Here is a 19,191-nt window from a genome sequence, read left to right on the forward strand (position 1 = left end):
CCAGGGCTCTCCTGATAAAGAGAGAGACTTTAGTGATTTTATAATATCGCCAAAGGGCGAGTGCTGAAATATGTCCGCGGCAGTAAACTCCATGATCGGCGCCCAATCGGATTCGATCGGCAGAGGCGCGAATGGTTCGGAGTCCGGCTACTTGGAATCATGAGTCTCGCGAAGTACGGGGTTGGTGTTCGGCTCGATCGCCGTTAGGATCCCAGCCCCTGAGGCAGCGTCCAACCACCCATCCTCGGTTGGCGCGGTTGGCTCCGAATTAAGGGTCAAAGCCGATGCGGGTGCGGCCTTCAAGGCATTGTTAGGCGGCAGAGCTAGATCATGCTCGTCGTGGCAGTGTGGTGCGCTCGGCAGTGGCTCGAATCCGTCGAAGATCAAGTCCCCGCGGATGTCAGCCGTGTAGTTTAAACTTCCAAATCTGACCTGACGGCCAGGGGCATAGCTTTCGATCTGCTTCAGATGGCCAAGTGAATTGGCCCGCAGTGCAAAGCCGCCGAAGACAGAGATCTGTCCGGGGAGACAAGTTCCACCCTGGACCGCATCACTATCGATGATCGTAGGAGCCATCAAGCCTGACGGCGACGACACAGAGGAACTCACAATGAAAGCACCAATGTCGGTGTCAAAACCGGCGGACCACGGGTAGGGGGTCCCGAACTGTGCGTCTAGGCCGGATGGTAACAGGAGGCAAGGGACACGAAGTTTTACCCAGGTTCGGGCCCTCTCGATGGAGGTAAAACCCTACGTCCTGCTTGATTAATATTGATGATATGGGTAGTACAAGAGTAGATCTACCACGAGATCGGAGAGGCTAAACCCTAGAAGCTAGCCTATGGTATGATTGTTGTTGTGTATGTTGTCCTACGGACTAAAACCCTCCGGTTTATATAGACACCGGAGAGGGTTAGGGTTACACAAAGTCGGTTACAATGGTAGGAGATCTACATATCCGTATTGCCAAGCTTGCCTTCCACGCCAAGGAAAGTCCCTTCCGGACACGGGACGAAGTCTTCAATCTTGTATCTTCATAGTCCAGGAGTCCGGCCGACGGTATAGTCCGGCTATCCGAACACCCCCTAATCCAGGACTCCCTCAGGTATGTAGATGCACTCCTCTCTCCCTCATTGCTAGATGACTCCATAGATTGATCTTGGTGACATGTAGGAAAATTTTAAAATTCTGCTACGTTCCCCAACAGTGGCATCATGAGCTAGGTCTATGCGTAGTTTCTATGCACGAGTAGAACACAAAGCAGTTGTGGGCGTGGATATTGTCAATTTGCTTGCTTTACTAGTCTTATCTTGATTCGGCGGCATCATGGGATGAAGCGGCCCGGACCGACCTTACATGTACGCTTACGTGAGACTGGTTCCACCGATTGACATGCACTAGTTGCATAAGGTGGCTGGCGGGTGTCTGTCTCTCCCACTGTAGTCAGATCAGATTCGATGAAAAGGATCCTTATGAAGGGTAAATGGAAATTGGCATATCACGTTTTGGTTTTGGCGTAGGTAAGAAACGTTCTTGCTAGAAACCTATAGCAGCCACGTAAAAAACTTGCAACAACAATTAGAGGACGTCTAACTTGTTTTTGCAGCATGTGTCGGGTGATGTGATATGGCCAAAAGGATGTGATGAATGATATATGTGATGTATGAGATTGATCATGTTCTTGTAATAGGAATCACGACTTGCATGTCGATGAGTATGACAACCGGCAGGAGCCATAGGAGTTGTCTTTATTTATTTATGACCTGTGTGTCAACATAAACATCATGTAATTACTTTACTTTATTGCAAAAGCGTTAGCCATAGTAGTAGAAGTAATAGATGACGAGACAACTTCAAGAAGACACGATGATGGAGATCATGGTGTCATGCCGGTGACAACGATGATCATGAAGCCCCGAAGATGGAGATCAAAAGGAGCAAATGATATTGGCCATATCATGTCACTATTTGATTGCATGTGATGTTTATCATGTTTTACATCTTATTTGCTTAGAACGACGGTAGCTTAAATAAGATGATCCCTCGTAATAATTTCAAGAAAGTGTTCCCCCTAACTATGCACCGTTGCGAAGATTCGTTGTTTCGAAGCACCACGTGATGATCGGGTGTGGTAGATTCTAATGTTCGAATACAACGGGTGTAAGCCAGATTTACACATGCAATACACTTAGGTTGACTTGACGAGCCTAGCATGTACAGACATGGCCTCGGAACGCGGAAGACCGAAAGGTCGAGCATGAGTCGTATAGAAGATACGATCAACATGAAGATGTTCACCGATGTTGACTAGTCCGTCTCACGTGATGATCGGACACGGCCTAGTTGACTCGGATCATGTTTCACTTAGATGACTAGAGGGATGTCTATCTGAGTGGGAGTTCATTGAATAATTTGATTAGATGAACTTAATTATCATGAACTTAGTCTAAAATCTTTACACTATGTCTTGTAGATCAAATGGCCCACGCTAATGTTGCCCTCAACTTCAACGCGTTCCTAGAGAAAACCAAGCTGAAAGATGATGGCAGCAACTATACGGACTGGGTCCGGAACCTGAGGATCATCCTCATAGCTGCCAAGAAAGATTATGTCCTAGAAGCACCGCTAGGTGACGCACCCATCCCAGAGAACCAAGACGTTATGAACGCTTGGCAGTCACGTGCTAATGATTACTCCCTCGTTCAGTGCGGCATGCTTTATAGCTTAGAATCGGGGCTCCAAAAGCATTTTGAGAGACACGGAGCATATGAGATGTTCGAAGAGCTGAAAATGGTTTTCCAAGCTCATGCCCGGGTCGAGAGATATGAAGTCTCCGACAAGTTCTTCAGTTGTAAGATGGAGGAAAATAGTTCTATCAGTGAGCACATACTCAAAATGTCTGGGTTGCATAACCGCTTGACTCAGCTGGGAGTTAATCTCCCGGATGACGCGGTCATTGACAGAATCCTTCAGTCGCTTCCACCGAGCTACAAGAGCTTTGTGATGAACTTCAATATGCAGGGGATGGAAAAGACCATTCCTGAGGTATATTCAATGCTGAAATCAGCAGAGGTGGAAATCAAAAAGGAACATCAAGTGTTGATGGTGAATAAAACCACGAAGTTCAAGAAAGGCAAGGGTAAGAAGAACTTCAAGAAGGACGGCAAGGGAGTTGCCGCGCCCGGTAAGCAAGCTGCCAGGAAGAAGTCAAAGAATGGACCCAAGCCTGAGACTGGGTGTTTTTATTGCAAGGGAAGTGGTCACTGGAAGCGGAACTGCCCCAAATACTTAGCGGACAAGAAGGCCGGCAACACTAAAGGTATATGTGATATACATGTAATTGATGTGTACCTTACCAGTACTCGTAGTAGCTCCTGGGTATTTGATACCGGTGCAGTTTCTCACATTTGTAACTCAAAGCAGGAGCTGCGGAATAAGCGGAGACTGGCAAAGGACGAGGTGACGATGCGCGTCGGGAATGGTTCCAAGGACGATGTGATCGCCGTCGGCATGCTGCCTCTACATTTACCTACGGGATTAGTTTTAAACCTCAATAATTGTTATTTAGTGCCAGCTTTGAGCATGAACATTGTATCAGGATCTCGTTTAATTCGAGATGGCTACTCATTTAAATCCGAGAATAATGGTTGTTTTATTTATATGAGAGATATGTTTTATGGTCATGCTCCGCTGGTGAATGGTTTATTCTTAATGAATCTCGAGCGTAATGTTACACATATTCATAGTGTGAATACCAAAAGATGTAAGGTTGATAATGATAGTCCCACATACTTGTGGCACTGCCGCCTTGGTCACATAGGTGTCAAACGCATGAAGAAGCTCCATGCAGATGGACTTTTGGAGTCTATTGATTACGAATCATTTGACACGTGCGAACCATGCCTCATGGGTAAAATGACCAAGACTCCGTTCTTAGGAACAATGGAGCGAGCAACCAACTTATTGGAAATCATACATACTGATGTGTGCGGTCCAATGAGTGTTGAGGCTCGCGGTGGCTATCGTTATGTTCTCACCCTCACTGATGACTTGAGTAGATATGGGTATGTCTACTTAATGAAACACAAGTCTGAGACCTTTGAAAAGTTCAAGGAATTTCAGAGTGAGGTTGAGAATCAACGTGACACGAAAATCAAGTTCTTGCGATCAGATCGTGGGGGAGAATACTTGAGTCACGAATTTGGCACACACTTAAGGAAATGTGGAATAGTTTCACAACTCACGCCGCCTGGAACACCTCAGCGTAATGGTGTGTCCGAATGTCGTAATCGCACTCTATTGGATATGGTGCGATCTATGATGTCTCTTACCGATCTACCGCTATCATTTTGGGGCTATGCTTTAGAGACTGCCGCATTCACTTTAAATAGGGCTCCGTCGAAATCCGTTGAGACGACACCGTATGAATTATGGTTTGGGAAGAAACCTAAGCTGTCGTTTCTAAAAGTTTGGGGATGCGATGCTTATGTCAAGAAACTTCAACCTGAAAAGCTCGAACCAAAGTCAGAAAAATGCGTCTTCATAGGATACCCTAAAGAAACTATTGGGTATACCTTCTACCTCAGATCCGAAGGCAAGATCTTTGTTGCCAAGAATGGATCCTTTCTAGAGAAAGAGTTTCTCTCGGAAGAAATAAGTGGGAGGAAAGTAGAACTCGATGAAGTATTACCTCTTGAACCGGTAAGTGGCGCAGCTCAAGAAATTGTTCCTGAGGTGCCTGCACCAACTATAGAGGAAGTTAATGATGATGATCATGAAACTTCAGATCAAGTTGCTACTGAACTTCATAGGTCCACAAGGACACGTTCCGCACCAGAGTGATACGGCAACCCTGTCCTGGAAATCATGTTGTTAGACAATGGTGAACCTTCGAACTATGAAGAAGCGATGGCAGGCCCAGATTCCGACAAATGGTTGGAAGCCATGAAATCCGAGATAGGATCCATGTATGAAAACAAAGTATGGACTTTGATTGACTTGTCCGATGATCGGCGAGCCATAGAAAATAAATGGATCTTTAAGAAGAAGACAGACGCGGATGGTAATGTAACTATCTATAAAGCTCGGCTTGTCGCTAAGGGTTATCGACAAGTTCAAGGGGTTGACTACTATGAGACTTTCTCACCCGTAGCAAAGCTGAAGTCCGTCTGAATCATGTTAGCAATTGCCGCATTCTATGATTATGAGATATGGCAAATGGACGTCAAAACGGCATTCCTTAATGGTTTTCTTAAGGAAGAATTGTATATGATGCAGTCGGAAGGTTTTGTCGATCCTAAGAATGCTGACAAGGTGTGCAAGCTCCAACGCTCGATTTATGGGCTGGTGCAAGCATCTCGGAGTTGGAACATTCGTTTTGATGAGATGATCAAAGCGTTTGGGTTTACGTAGACTTATGGCGAAGCCTGCATTTACAAGAAAGTGAGTGGGAGCTCTGTAGCATTTCTCAGATTGTATGTGGATGACATACTGTTGATGGGAAATGATATAGAATTCTTGGAAAGCATAAAGGCCTACTTCAACAAGTGTTTTTCAATGAAGGATCTTGGAGAAGCTGCATATATATTAGGCACCAAGATCTATAGAGATAGATCGAGATGCCTCATTGGTCTTTCACAGAGTACGTACCTTGACAAGATATTGAAGAAGTTCAAAATGGATTAGTCAAAGAAGGGGTTCTTGCCTGTATTGCAAGGTACGAGATTGAGCACGGCTCAATGCCCGACCACGGCAGAAGATAGAGAAAAGATGAGTGTCGTCCCCTATGCCTCGGCCATAGGGTCTATCATGTATGCTATGCTGTGTACCAGACCTGATGTAAACCTTGCCGTAAGTTTGATAGGAAGGTACCAAAGTAATCCCGGCATGGAACACTGGACAGCGGTCAAGAATATCCTGAAGTACCTGGAGAGGACTAAGGATATGTTTCTCGTTTATGGAGGTGACGAAGAGCTCGTCGTAAAGGGTTACGTCGATGCTAGCTTCGACACAGATCTGGATGACTCTAAGTCACAAACCGGATACGTGTATATTTTGAATGGTGGGGCAGTAAGCTGGTGCAGTTGCAAGCAAAGCGTTGTGGCGGGATCTACATGTGAAGCGGAGTACATGGCAGCCTCGGAGGCAGCTCAAGAGGCAATCTGGGTGAAGGAGTTCATTACCGACCTAGGAGTCATACCCAATGCGTCGGGCCCGATGACTCTCTTCTGTGACAACACTGGAGCTATTGCCCTTGCCAAGGAGCCCAGGTTTCACAGGAAGACCAGGCATATCAAGCGTCGCTTCAACTCCATTCGTGAAAGTGTTCAAAATGGAGACATAGATATTTGTAAAGTACATACAGACCTGAATGTGGCAGATCCGTTGACTAAACCTCTCCCTAGAGCAAAACATGATCAACACTAGAACTGCATGGGTGTTCGATTCATCACAATGTAACTAGACTATTGACTCTAGTGCAAGTGGGAGACTATTGGAAATATGCCCTAGAGGCAATAATAAAATGGTTATTATTATATTTCTTTGTCCATGATAATTGTCTATTGTTCATGATATAATTGTGTTACCCAGAAATCGTAATACATGTGTGAATACATAGACCACAACACGTCCCTAGTGAGCCTCTAGTTTACTAGCTCGCTGATCAAAAGATAGTCATGGTTTCCTGACTATGGACATTGGATGTCATTGATAACGGGATCACATCATTAGGAGAATGATGTGATGGACAAGACCCAATCCTAAGCATAGCTCAAAGATCGTGTAGTTCGTTTGCTATAGCTTTTCCGAATGTCAATCCTTAGACCATGAGATTGTGTAACTCCCGGATACCATAGGAGTGCTTTGGGTGTGCCAAACGTCACAACGTAACTGGGTGACTATAAAGGTACACTACAGGTATCTTCGAAAGTGTCTGTTGGGTTGGCACGAATCGAGACTGGGATTTGTCACTCCGTATGACAGAGAGGTATCTCTGGGCCCACTCGGTAATGCATCATCATAATGAGCTCAATGTGACCAAGTGGTTGATCACGGGATCATGCATTACGGTACGAGTAAAGTGACTTGCCGGTAACGAGATTGAACGAGGTATTGGGATACCGACGATCGAGTCTCGGGCAAGTAACGTACCGATTGACAAAGGGAATTGTATACGGATTGATTGAATCCACGACATCGTGGTTCATCCGATGAGATCATCGAGGAGCATGTGGGATCCAACATGGGTATCCAGATCCCGCTGTTGGTTATTGACCGGAGAGTCGTCTCGGTCATGTCTGTGTGTCTCCCGAACCCGTAGGGTCTACACACTTAAGGTTCGGTGACGCTAGGGTTGTTGAGATATTAGTATACGGTAACCCGAAAGTTGTTCGGAGTCCCGGATGAGATTCCGGACGTCACGAGGAGTTCCGGAATGGTCCGGAGGTGAAGATTTATATATAGGAAGTCAAGTTTCGGCCATCGGGAAAGTTTCGGGGGTAATCGGTATTGTACCGGGACCACCGGAAGGGTCCCGGGGGTCCACCGGGTGGGTCCACCTATCCCGGAGGGCCCCATGGGCTGAAGTGGGAAGGGAACCAGCCCCTAGTGGGCTGGTGCGCCCCCCTTGGGCCTCCCCCTGCGCCTAGGGTTGGAAACCCTAGGGGTGGGGGCGCCCCACTTGGCTTGGGGGGCACCCCCTTGGCCGCCCCCCCCCCCTGGAGATTGGATCTCCTAGGGACGGCGCCCCCCCCTAGGGACCCTATATATAGTGGGGGGAGGGAGGGCAGCCGCACCCTAGCCCCTGGCGCCTCCCTCTCCCTCCCGTGACACTCCTCCCTCTCCCTGAGCTTGGCGAAGCTCTGCCGAGATCACCGTTGCTTCCACCACCACGCCGTCGTGCTGCTGGATCTTCATCAACCTCTCCTTCCCCCTTGCTGGATCAAGTTGGAGGAGACGTCTTCCCAACCGTACGTGTGTTGAACGCGGAGGTGTCGTCCGTTCGGCGCTAGGTCATCGGTGATTTGGATCACGACGAGTACGACTCCATCAACCCCGTTCTCTTGAACGCTTCCGCGTGCGATCTACAAGGGTATGTAGATGCACTCCTCTCTCCCTCGTTGCTAGATGACTCCATAGATTAATCTTGGTGACACGTAGGAAAATTTTAAAATTCTTCTACGTTCCCCAACAATATAGGCATCACGTCCGTGTCAAGTAGACCAAAACGATTCTGCATCTACTACTATTACTCCACACATCGACCGCTATCCAGCATGCATCTAGAGTATTAAGTTCAAAAGAACAGAGTAACGCATTAGGAAAGATGACATGATGTAGAGGGGTAAACTCAAGCAATATGATATAAACCCCATCTTGTTATCCTCGATGGCAACAATACAATACATGTCGGTTCCCTTTCTGTCACTGGGATCGAGCACCGCAAGATTGAACCCAAAGCTAAGCACTTCTCCCATTCCAAGAAAGATCAATCTAGTAGGCCAAACCAAACTGATAATTCGAAGAGACTTGCAAAGATATCAAATCATGCATATAAGAATTCAGAGAAGAATCAAATATTGTTCATAGATAAACTTGATCATAAACCCACAATTCATCGGATCTCGGCAAACACACCGCAAAAAGTATTACATCCAATAGATCTCCAAGAACATCGAGGGAACTTTGTATTGAGAACCAAAGAGAGAGAAGAAGCCATCTAGCTAATAACTATGGACCCGAAGGTCTGTGGTAAACTACTCACACATCATCGGAGAGGCTATGGTGTTGATGTAGAAGCCCTCTGTGATCGAATCCCCCTCCGGCAGATCGCCGGAAAAGGTCCCCAGATGGGATCTCACGGGTACAGAAGGTTGCGGCGGTGGAAAAGTGGTTTCGTGGCTCCCCTGGATTTTTTTCAGGGTATAAGAGTATATATAGGCGAAAGAAGTAGGTCATTGGAGCTACGAGGGGCCCACGAGGGTGGGGGCGCGCCTGCCCCCCTGGGCGCGCCGCCCTACCTTGTGGCCGCCTCGTGGCTTCCTTGACCTCCACTTCAAGTCTCCTGGATTGCGTTTGTTCCAAGAAAGATCCTCGCGATGGTTTCATTCCGTTTGGATTCCTTTTCTGCGAAACACTGAAATAGGCAAAAAACAGCAATTTGCACTGGGGCTTCAGTTAATAGGTTAGTCCCAAAAATAAGATAAAAGTGCATATTAAAGCCCATTAAACATCCAAAACAGATAATATAATAGCATGGAACAATCAAAAATTATAGATACGTTGGAGATGTATCACCCCCGCCCCCGTATATAAAGGAGGGAGAGGGGAGGAGGTCGGCCTAGGGGCGCTCCAAGTGGGAGGAGTCCCACTTGGGCTCCTAGTCCAATTTGCACCCCCCCTTCCTTTTACCGGAAGGGGAAAGGGGGAAGGAGAGGGAGGAGGAGAAGGAAAGGGGGGCACCGCCCCCTCCCCTATTCCAATTCGGACTCCTTCCTTGGGGGGCGCCACCCCTTGTGGGATGCCTTGCCTCCCTCCTGTGGCCCATATGGCCCATATCTTCCCCAGGAGGGTTCCCCGTACTTCGATATGTACCCGATACATTCTGAAACACTTCCGGTGTCTGAATACTATCGTCCAATATATCAATATTTACCTCTCGACCATTTCGAGACTCCTTGTCATGTTCGTGATCTCATCCGGGACTCCAAACCATCTTCGGTCACCAAAACACATAACTCATAATATAAATCATCATCGAACGTTAAGCATGCGGACCCTACGGGTTCGAGAACTATGTAGACATGACCGAGACACCTCTCTGCTCAATAACCAACAACGGAACCTGGATGCTCATATTGGTTCCCACATATTCTACGAAGATCTTTATCGGTCAAACTGTAATGACAACATACGCCATTCCCTTTGTCATCGGTATGTTACTTGCCCGAGATTCGATCGTCAGTATCTTCATACCTAGTTCAATCTCATTACCGGCAACTCTCGTTACTCGTTTCGTAGTGCATCATCCTGTAACTAACCCATTAGTCATATTTCTTGCAAGGCTTATCATGATGTGCATTACCGTGAGGGCCCAGAGATACCTCTCCGAAACTCGGAGTGACAAATCCTAATCTCGATCTATGCCAACCCAACAAACACCTTCGGAGATACCTGTAGAGCATCTTTATAATCACCCAGTTACGTTGTGACGTTTGATAGCACACAAGGTATTCCTCTGGTATCCGGGAGTTGCATAATCTCATAGTCAAAGGAATATGTATAAGTCATGAAGAAAGCAATATCAATAAAACTTAACGATCGTTATGCTAAGCTAACGGATGGGTCTTGTCCATCACATCATTCTCCTTATGATGTGATCTCGTTCATCAAATGACAACACATGTCCATGGTTAGGAAACTTAACCATCTTTGATTAGCGAGCTAGTCTAGTAGAGGCATACTAGGGACACTGTGTTTTATCTATGTATTCAACATGTATCAAGTTTCTGGTTAATACAACTCTAGCATGAATAATAAACATTTATCATGATATAAGGAAATATAAATAACAACTTTATTACTGCCTCTAGGGCATATTTCCTTCACCTAGGGGCACCGGAGACGAGACCGGCCGGCGGCAGCGCCAACGGGAGGCGGAGGAGCCCTAAGTTCCTTTTTGAAGAGGAGGCGGCGACGGCTTCCTGAATATGGAATGAGGTCCTCCCTGTCTGGCCCCCATTCCGGTGATGCGTCTAGCGTCATCTGAGGGTGTGTGTAGGTGTGTCTCTGGCAGATCTCGTAGGATTCGGTCGATGTTGTTCTTCGGTGGATCCGCTTGGGCTCGGTCTTCATCCGTGTGTCTACATGTTGGATTCTTTCAATCTATACTTGACTTCATCAGCGACAATTACTGTTCTGGTGCACTGGTCCTGCGGGGCCTTAGCATGACGAGTTCCTAACTGTCTACCACCACAAGTTTGGCCCGGCTCCAATGACGAAGAGGTGATGATGGCAGCGCACCTTCAGCTCGCTCCAGTGCTTGTAGTCGTCGCTAGGTGGTCTATGGACATGGATATAATTTTTGTTATAGATGTGTTTTTTGCACTGCCATGGCATGATGAAATATACCGAAAGTTCTCTCACGAAAAATTTAAAAAATGGAAAGGAGCATCAGAGAAGCTCTAACCAAACAGATTCTCCGTGTAGTGCACTACAATGCGAGAGCAATTATCCCATATATCGATTTTGAAAAGAAAAAAAATCAGTTTTGCTAAAGCACATCTAAATGTATCCTAAGTATTGCATATCTAAGTCATATGGTATTGATTTTCAGCGGAGATTCATGCAGATATTTTCTTCTTTTTCTTTCCTTTTTCTTTTTATGTTTGATTTGTGCCACTTAGATGAGCAATAATTAGATGTGCCCTGGGCACACCCATAAAAACGTCTTAAGGATAAATTCGCATCGCCCAAAAGAATGTGGTGCTTACGTCGCAGCAAGGCTACCAACACATATATATAGGCACCATTTATCTTTCATGCACGCTTTTCCTTGAGAAACCTTTCCCTTCCTCTCTCGCCCTGGAAACAACGCCAGCAACGATCTCCCTTTTCCCGGTTCGCCTCCGTTCTCCATTTCTTCCTTTGCTCCTCGCCCCCGTCCCAATCCTCCTCTGCACAAGCGACCGGCGAGACATACAAACCGAGCAGAGCGATCGGCCGTCGCGGTGATCCACTCCGCCCAAATCCAATTTGCAGGTACGCGTTGCAAATAGATATGCCTCAAGCTGTTGCATCAGTTTTTGACATATCTCCGTACATGGAACCTCGCAAGATGTAATCGATGTCGCAAGCAATCTTCAAGAACGTTTTTTTTTTTATTTTTGAAACAAGCAACAACTGTTTTGGAACGCAGAGCATCCTGTTTAAGGTTGCCGGTTGGTCATGAATCAAACAAATAAACTTGTTTGTGTTTTCTTTTAGATCTTCTGGTCGAAACATTGAATGTCCAACTAGAGCAAAAAATCATTCTTGTCAACCACAATTCCACAAATGGCCTAATAATAGGCCCCCCTCTTCTAAATATAAGCGCCATGCCTACGAAGATCGACACATGCATCACGTTCGCACGTTGTTCTGTTCTGCAGGGCAGTCCCTATATTTCGCAGCACCTCGTCAGCCACACAATCACCCAGAGGAGTTACTAATCAAGAAGGCAGGAGAAAAAAGAGGAGACCTAACAATAGTAAATTAGCTAGGAGACTGATTTGATTGATGGAGGACAAGAAGAAGGACCTGCTACGGCGGCTGACCATCATCTCCATCCCGTTCGTGTTCGTGGCGATCCCATCCATCGTCATCTTCGTGGGCATGCTGTCCCCGCACGCGGCGGGGCCCAAGGTGGCGATGGCGTCGCCGGAGCAGAACCACACGGTGGGGATGCTGAGCACCATGACCGGCGGGCAGATGATCCTGAGCTGCCGCGCCGCCTTCGCCGGCAACTGGGAGTACTTCCACTACTTCATCCTGGACCCCTACAAGCCGCAGCACGCCTTCTTCCAGCCCCAGACCGACCACTACGCCATCCTCTGCAAGTGGGGCTACATGGGCAACTTCCTCCAGGACGTGGTCGTCTTCAACAGCAGCGAGCCCTACGCCAAGCTCTGCGCCGTCAACGCCGGCGGGTGCCGCTACCTGTTCCAGGATGGCCAGATGTTCCTCGTCACCGGGAGGCACGCCACCAAGGCCGCGCCGTGGCAGCACCGGGAGAAGAAGCTCGTCGGAGACGTGCTGCTCAGAGACTGCAAGCACATCCTCGGCATCTTCCCCACCATGTGCCACTACACCAAACACGACCACCAGTACGTCGGCAAGATCATCAGCCGGTGGAGCTGGTGGTTCAACTACTAGCCAAGCCGGCTGGCCATTACCGCTAGTTGGTTAAGAGTTTAGCTAGATGTAACATCAATATTTTACAGTGGTCATGTCCAAGAAATGCTGTCAGATTTGACAAAGCAATCAGGGCTCAGGATACCCATTTCTTGGAATCGGGTCAACTTGTATATATTAGCAGTGATCATATCCCTACTCCATACATATATCAGAGTGTCGTGGTACAACGAAAAACTGTATGCCAGGCATCACATGCTGCTAAGTAAGATGAGGCGACGGGGCTTACGGAGTGTGATCTTACCAACAAATGAAAAAAAAATGATGCAGGAAGCACAGGGTGCGATTACAATGGTGGGTAGAAGTATGATGATACAGAGAAGCCAAGGAAGAGGAGGCCTCCAATGGTTGCTACGGTGCCTTGCGATATCCTCGACGCAAGCATACTGCCGCCCACCACTGCGAATGATGTGCAGATGGTGTGCCCCAAGGTTGCTCCAATGGCAACACCTACAGCATTCTTGTGCGTAGCCAGCTGCATTTCAAAACATGCTACCGGTTAAAATGGATTTTTGCTTGACCACAGACAAATTGAGAATTTGATTGTGGAAGGGAAATAAGTCATACCGCAATTGTGGCTATCTGACTTCGGTCGCCCCACTCAGCCAGGAAGGTCAACACAAATGACTGGATCATAAAAAAGAAGTCATACATCAAGCCATTGATACATATCACACTCGTTGCAGCGTCACTGAAGGTATATTTTATCAAGCATTGTATATGCACAGTTGGCGTGAACAGAAATATACTATGCAACAAGACTAAAAAGGGAGTTGTAAAATTTCTCAATCCTATATAATTACATCTCAAATGAGATGGTAGAAAACATAGTTATCAAGAAAGAATCATTAAATCATAAATGAGAAAAGGACAGGAAATATACCTCCAAGAAAATAGGAGTACATAACCTTGAGAAGACACGTCTAAATGTTGATTTCCCTTGACCTGCTTCCAGCTTTTCCTGTACCTGCATATTTCAAGCGATCAAAAATTATAAGGTGTTTAAATTAGCACACCAAAAAAATTAAAAGAACAGGTTCGAGCCAGTAGGGATGCATGATACACATATCCAGTTGATGCTAAAACCGCTATTGACACAAAAGGAAGAGTTTTATGATTAGCAGTTTATGTGGTAAACAAACAAGACTAAGCTAATTCTTAGCTGTAGAGGTGAAGAACCATGTAAGAAAATGCACATACTTCTTCTATTTCCTTGTTCTGTGACGCCCTAGAATCTGATCTCCAAGCAATGTAAAGCAGTCGCAGCCCAAAGAACGCGTAAAGGACTGAAGCACAAAAACAAAAGGAGGATGTTAGGTATTAGACGAACTGGTGAATTAACTGTATGCTAGTGCTATAAAATTGGCAAACATGCATATTTCACAAAATACCTTACTTGAGATTTAAGGAATATATATGTGTAATCAACAATATATTATAAGCATGATCAGACCGATGGAGGCTCCTTAGTACGATTTTTCAATCCCAGTTTGCCAAACTCATGTGAAGTTGGTGTCGTCGAATCTCCTTAGATGTATCACTAATTTTGCACTAGGCCTTCCATGAAAAAGGCGAAGAAGAGTTTAGTCCACAGTTGTGCACAAGTTCAGGAACCCAGTTTTAAGCCTCACTAGCACTTGCACATTTCCATGGTAACTAAATGTGCTTCTTTCTTTTAGCCAACACTTATTTCCCAATAGCTAGATTTTGAATTTGTTTGCACTGTTAGGAGAACACAGTCCATAAGGAGATCTATTTATATAATGACATTATAGTTTGAATATTGTGATTTGGTTTTGACACTGCTCGGTGCTCACTGGGCACCTATGGTTTACTAGACATAAGATCTTGGTTAAAGATAAGCTGATCTATCAGTCTCACCCTACTGGTGTGCATCTTCTTACAGCAATGGCAACCATTGTGGAAGGGGTGAGTCAGCGGACTAAAGGAAAATGGCTGATGTAGTGTAAGGGGGATCCTTTTTTGTGGTTTTGAGTGAGTGACTGAATGGGCCATGGAGCGGTGCATTCCTGGTTTCTGCTTTGCTCCGTTTCATAACTTAATCTGGCAATCCCAGCATAGCTCTCTATATGTCTTGCTGTCTGAACTCTTACACATAAGTAAAATAAAGATAGAAGAAAACCGAAGATTGTTGCTTATGCAACTTTCCTATTCTAATTTAGAGGCTTGCTTGGGTTCCGGGAGAAATAAATCAACATGTAACTGGGGAAAGGCATTTATCTATAATTACAACATTACAGGAATTTGCACAGCTTGTATTTATACAGAGGCACTGATTCTGAAGGATTCTAGCAAATGCAGGTGCAAGTATCAAGCCTTTGAATTTCTATCTACTAATATGTCAAAACTGAACCATTTGGTTTTTGGACAATGTTGGCCATCTAATGCATATTTCAGGTATTTGCAGAGATCAATATTTAGCAAGTTGATGTTAAAGCGTATATCAATGCATTTGGAACAGTTTATGGTCATATTGTGCCATTTCATTTGATGATTTGACCAATATTCTCCAACGTCCAGGATGTCCATGCACAACAATATGAATCTACAACGTTGTCTACTTGGAGAGCTGACCCCGCGTCGCTCCCACCGGGCGACTCGGGGGGGGACAACACCGCAGCCGCCGGTCCCCCACCCGTCGGCGCCCTCCCCTCCGCCGCTGCCACTGGCTTGGCCGCGGTGGCGGCGGCCCCTGTCTCCAAAGGTGGCGTGGGGAGAGCTGCGGTGGACGCTGGGGCGCCCCATGGGCGCAGGACGAGATGCGCCGTTCGCGGCGGCGGGGGTGCGCGGGCAGCGGCCCAGCTGGAGGCGTGGCCGGCGGCGGCTGACGCAGATGGGCTGGATCCGCGCGTCTTCGGGTCCCGTGGTGGATGCTGCGGGAGCGGTGGCTGCTCTGCGGGTGGCTGCGTCCCGTCGGCAGATCTGGCCGACGCACCTGGATCCATGCGCACGGCCTGCCACGGGCACCGCCTCGGGGCGGGTGGCTGCTGGGTCTTGCTGCGCGCGGCCGGGGCTGGCCTTGGTTCTCGCCGACCAGATGGGTCGGGGATCCAGACACGATGCCTCCATTCTGGCGCCTCGAGGCGCAGTGGTGGCTGCTGCTCAGCAGCGAGGTGGCGGCTCGCTGCTGGGAGCTTAGGCTGTGTGCAGCAAACGGAGGGTTGGGCATGGAAAGACGGCTTCTTGCCTTGTGTACAACGGATCTGGTCTCCGGCAGGCACGCAGTGGCGCGTGGTGCGTGACTGATGTATGGCTGCAGCTCGAAACCATGGTGGTTCTTGGCCTCGGGCAGCGTTCCTCTGCTCTTTGTCGGCATGGTGCTCAGCAAGGCACGGCGGCTCGCGCTGCGCCTGGTGGCCCTGCATCCGGACGACCACTGGTGGATCTGGAGTCTAGTGCTGAAGTTTGGCCGTTGGTGGTCGCCGTGAGGTGCGGTTGGCTGCGGCGGCTCGTGGTGCTTCCTCGTCAATGGATGGATTCGATGCAGTGGTCTAGATCTGGCTATGTGCAGCGGTGGCGGCGCTGCAATAGCCCTTTGTGGTGGTGCAGGTGAGCAACCCTTGTCACTCAACCAGTCCGTCAAGAGGTTGTCTGATCAACTATGGTGAAAGCTTTGCTCCATCTGGAGCCGGCGATGGCGACACCTGTGGGCGCCGCTAATCTTCTTGGAGACATCGTTGTCATGTTGTTTTACCCTCTTTGTCAGCTCCCCGAGGGAAACCCCTAGTCCAGGTTCTCCTGGTACGGATGATGGCGACGCAACCAGCGTCGTAGCCCTTCTTGAAGGCATCATCTTGGGGTTTGCATGGTTGTTGTGTGTGTGTGTGTGTGTGTGTGTGTGTTGCTCGCTGCGGAGATGGTGGTGGTGGTGGTGCGGCCGTTTGGGGTCGACGGTGGCTGTTTGGTGGTGTTCTTTGGGGGTCGGCGGCGGTACCTTTGGTGCCGCAGAGCAGCCATCTGTTTTCCCCTTGTGAAGGAGTATCGCCTTTGTTGCCCTGCATAGTCAAGACTCTCCCATGTGTTGCGGCGAGCTTCGTGCTCTTGGTGATGTCTCGGTTCATCTTTGCTCATTGATGGCGCAAGTTGCCTCCCCAACTTGCTAATCGTCCCGAGTTTTTCATGGCGGAGCTCCCAGTCAAGGTTCGTGTTTATGGCACTCGTTGATTGTCGATGCTCCTGAGTTGTGCCGTGGGGCTCGGTGCGCACGCTAGTGCGGTGCGTTAGGTTCCTTGCAAAGTTCTAGTATTGTGATCCCTTGATGACACCCCACATCTACTTGGCTTTCATGGCGTTGGCCCTGTGTCTGCTAGCTAGGCGTGCCTTGTTTTGGGCGTCCTTTTTTCTCTCTTCTTCCTTTAGCCTTGCTATTTGCACGGTTTTTGCTCCGGTTTTCCTCATAAACGGGCCAGCTTGTTTAGGCTTTCAATCCGGTTTTCCTCATAAACTGGACCAGCCAAGCCTAAGAGGTAACTCTTGGCTTTGGCCGCTTTTGAGCAATATATTCAGGTGGGAGATCTCTCCCCCCGGTGATTCCTCAAAAAACAATATAAATCTACTACTCCTAAAACCTCAGACCAGCTTGAAGAATCAATGGACATCATGCTAACAATCAGATAAGTCAATACCAGTTGCTGCGCTGTTAGTGTGCTTCCTCGATATCAAGTTCGGAACGATCCTGCCAAGCCCAGTTGATAGTACCTAAAACAGCACAGAACGCAGCAGGAGTAATTAACACTAAACTGCAATCCTATTCTGCCAAACAAACAGATGCTGCGGTTCCACATACCGTCATGACAACCAGCGCCGACAGCGCACCAGAGAGTACCGTCGACTTGGGGTGCCGCATCGCCATGAGAGCCGCAATGATGAACGTCTCGTCGCCAATCTTTACCCAGCAAAGCATGAACACACAGCACCCGGTAATAAGAACATAAACAGTAGGCAGGAGGGCAATTCAGAAAGACTGGAGTGGTAGCATTTCTGCATTTGTATCAGAGAAATGGCAGCCCACCTCGCTGACGAGAATCATGGAGAGGCTGGCGAAGAAGGCGTCGAAGAGGCCCAGCTCGGACTCCTGCTCGACGCCGGCGTCGCCTCCGCCGCCGATGACGCCGCGTGCCGTGTGGACGAACATCTGGGAAGCAACAGAACAGGCATGGGAGACCTTTGTGTGAGACGGTGAGACCAACAACAAGTGAGCTCCCAAAACCAGGGCGCAGCGCGTACGGTGTGAACTGACCTTGGTGCGGCGGTCGAGGCGGCGCGTGGTGGTGGCGTTGCCGGCGGCGGCATCGTGCGCGCCCTGAAACTGAAGAGAGGGAAACAAAATCAGCCACGCGCCCGGAGTCGGAGGGGGGGCTCGGCAGCCGGCAAACGGGGAAGAGGCGACGCCCGCGGGGGTGGGTGAGGGCAGAAGGGCGAGGGGCGCTGACCTGGTCCCCGGCGGCGGAGGCGACGAAGGGGGCGGAGACGGCGAGGGCGAGGAGGAGGAGCGTGAGGGCTCGCCGAGGCATCGGGGCGGGTGGATCGAGTGGGTGGGGTGGGGGGTTGCGCGAGGGGAGGGGAGGGGAGGGGGCGGCGGCGAGAGGCCGGGATCTCGGTCTCGGCCTCTCTCGGGGTCGGGGCGGCGTGGGGGGGTGGAGTGGACCGGCCACGGACGGACCCGGTGCTCGAAAATATTAGCTGGCCGTGCTCTCCCTTTGGCCTTTGCTCCTGCCCTGCCGTCCCGTGCCGTGTCACCGACGCGCCGTCCCGTGCCGATTCGCGCGCTCACCCACCGCCCCGCCCTTGTCACGCAACGCTGGAACGCGTGAGCTCTCGTGCTCGCGTAGGAGGATCGCGTGCTAGCACAACTTTTTCGTAGAGGAAGGAATCGCGTCAAACTTGGTCTACCGGGAATTCCAAAAAAAAAACTTGGTCTACCGGAATGGATAAATATTTTTGGTGCCATGTGCACAGAACGGGACGCGGTTTACCAGACGTGCCAGTGAGTTCGTAAAAAGGAAAGCCTGCACTCAAGCAAAGGTCACTCGTCGCACCTCTCTCTCTCAAAAAAATATAGAGGTCACTAGTCGCAACATTTGATGAAGGGGAGGCCTATATTTTAGTACAACTCCTCTTTTCCGGAGCACCCGGCGTCGGGTTGGATTCAGCCAAACTCTGCCCGACTCCCATTGTGACCAAGAAAGAATTCCTTGGATCTACCACTCGCTCACGCAC

The 19,191-nt window shown here is 48.6% G+C and overlaps 2 protein-coding genes across 2 annotated transcripts; one reads left to right on the top strand and one right to left on the bottom strand.

The window, feature by feature from the left end:
* The first annotated feature begins 10,477 nt into the window (after positions 1–10,477).
* LOC125523348 (uncharacterized) lies at positions 10,478–13,049 on the top strand. The gene is made up of 2 exons (XM_048688394.2): positions 10,478–11,760; positions 12,150–13,049. The coding sequence occupies exon 2, from the start codon at positions 12,277–12,279 to the stop codon at positions 12,910–12,912; it is 636 nt and encodes a 211-aa protein (XP_048544351.1). The 5' UTR covers positions 10,478–11,760; positions 12,150–12,276; the 3' UTR covers positions 12,913–13,049.
* LOC125520976 (GDT1-like protein 4) lies at positions 13,040–18,580 on the bottom strand. Its single transcript, XM_048686017.2, has 9 exons — positions 18,405–18,580; positions 18,212–18,280; positions 17,984–18,106; positions 17,759–17,857; positions 17,598–17,670; positions 14,152–14,237; positions 13,835–13,918; positions 13,519–13,578; positions 13,040–13,426 (listed from the first exon to the last, which is right to left on the bottom strand). Exons 1-9 carry the CDS (start codon positions 18,483–18,485, stop codon positions 13,238–13,240), a joined length of 864 nt encoding a protein of 287 aa, XP_048541974.1. The 5' UTR covers positions 18,486–18,580; the 3' UTR covers positions 13,040–13,237.
* Positions 18,581–19,191: the final 611 nt, after the last annotated feature.

This window comes from Triticum urartu, chromosome 7A, assembly GCF_056163025.1.
Source record: "Triticum urartu cultivar PI428250 chromosome 7A, HENAU_Tu73, whole genome shotgun sequence".
Lineage (NCBI taxonomy): Eukaryota > Viridiplantae > Streptophyta > Magnoliopsida > Poales > Poaceae > Triticum > Triticum urartu.

What these genes read in the sequence shown, in the direction of transcription:
- LOC125520976 (XM_048686017.2), bottom strand. Translation starts at nt 18,485, where the DNA reads ATGCCTCGGCGAGCCCTCACGCTCCTCCTCCTCGCCCTCGCCGTCTCC. An exon ending in GCCTCGACCGCCGCACCAAG is followed by an intron (nt 18,107 to 18,211) that starts GTCAGTTCACAC and finishes GTTGCTTCCCAG; the next exon opens with ATGTTCGTCCACACGGCACG. An exon ending in GTACTCCTATTTTCTTGGAG is followed by an intron (nt 13,579 to 13,834) that starts GTATATTTCCTG and finishes TTTATGATCCAG; the next exon opens with TCATTTGTGTTGACCTTCCT.
- LOC125523348 (XM_048688394.2), top strand. Translation starts at nt 12,277, where the DNA reads ATGGAGGACAAGAAGAAGGACCTGCTACGGCGGCTGACCATCATCTCC.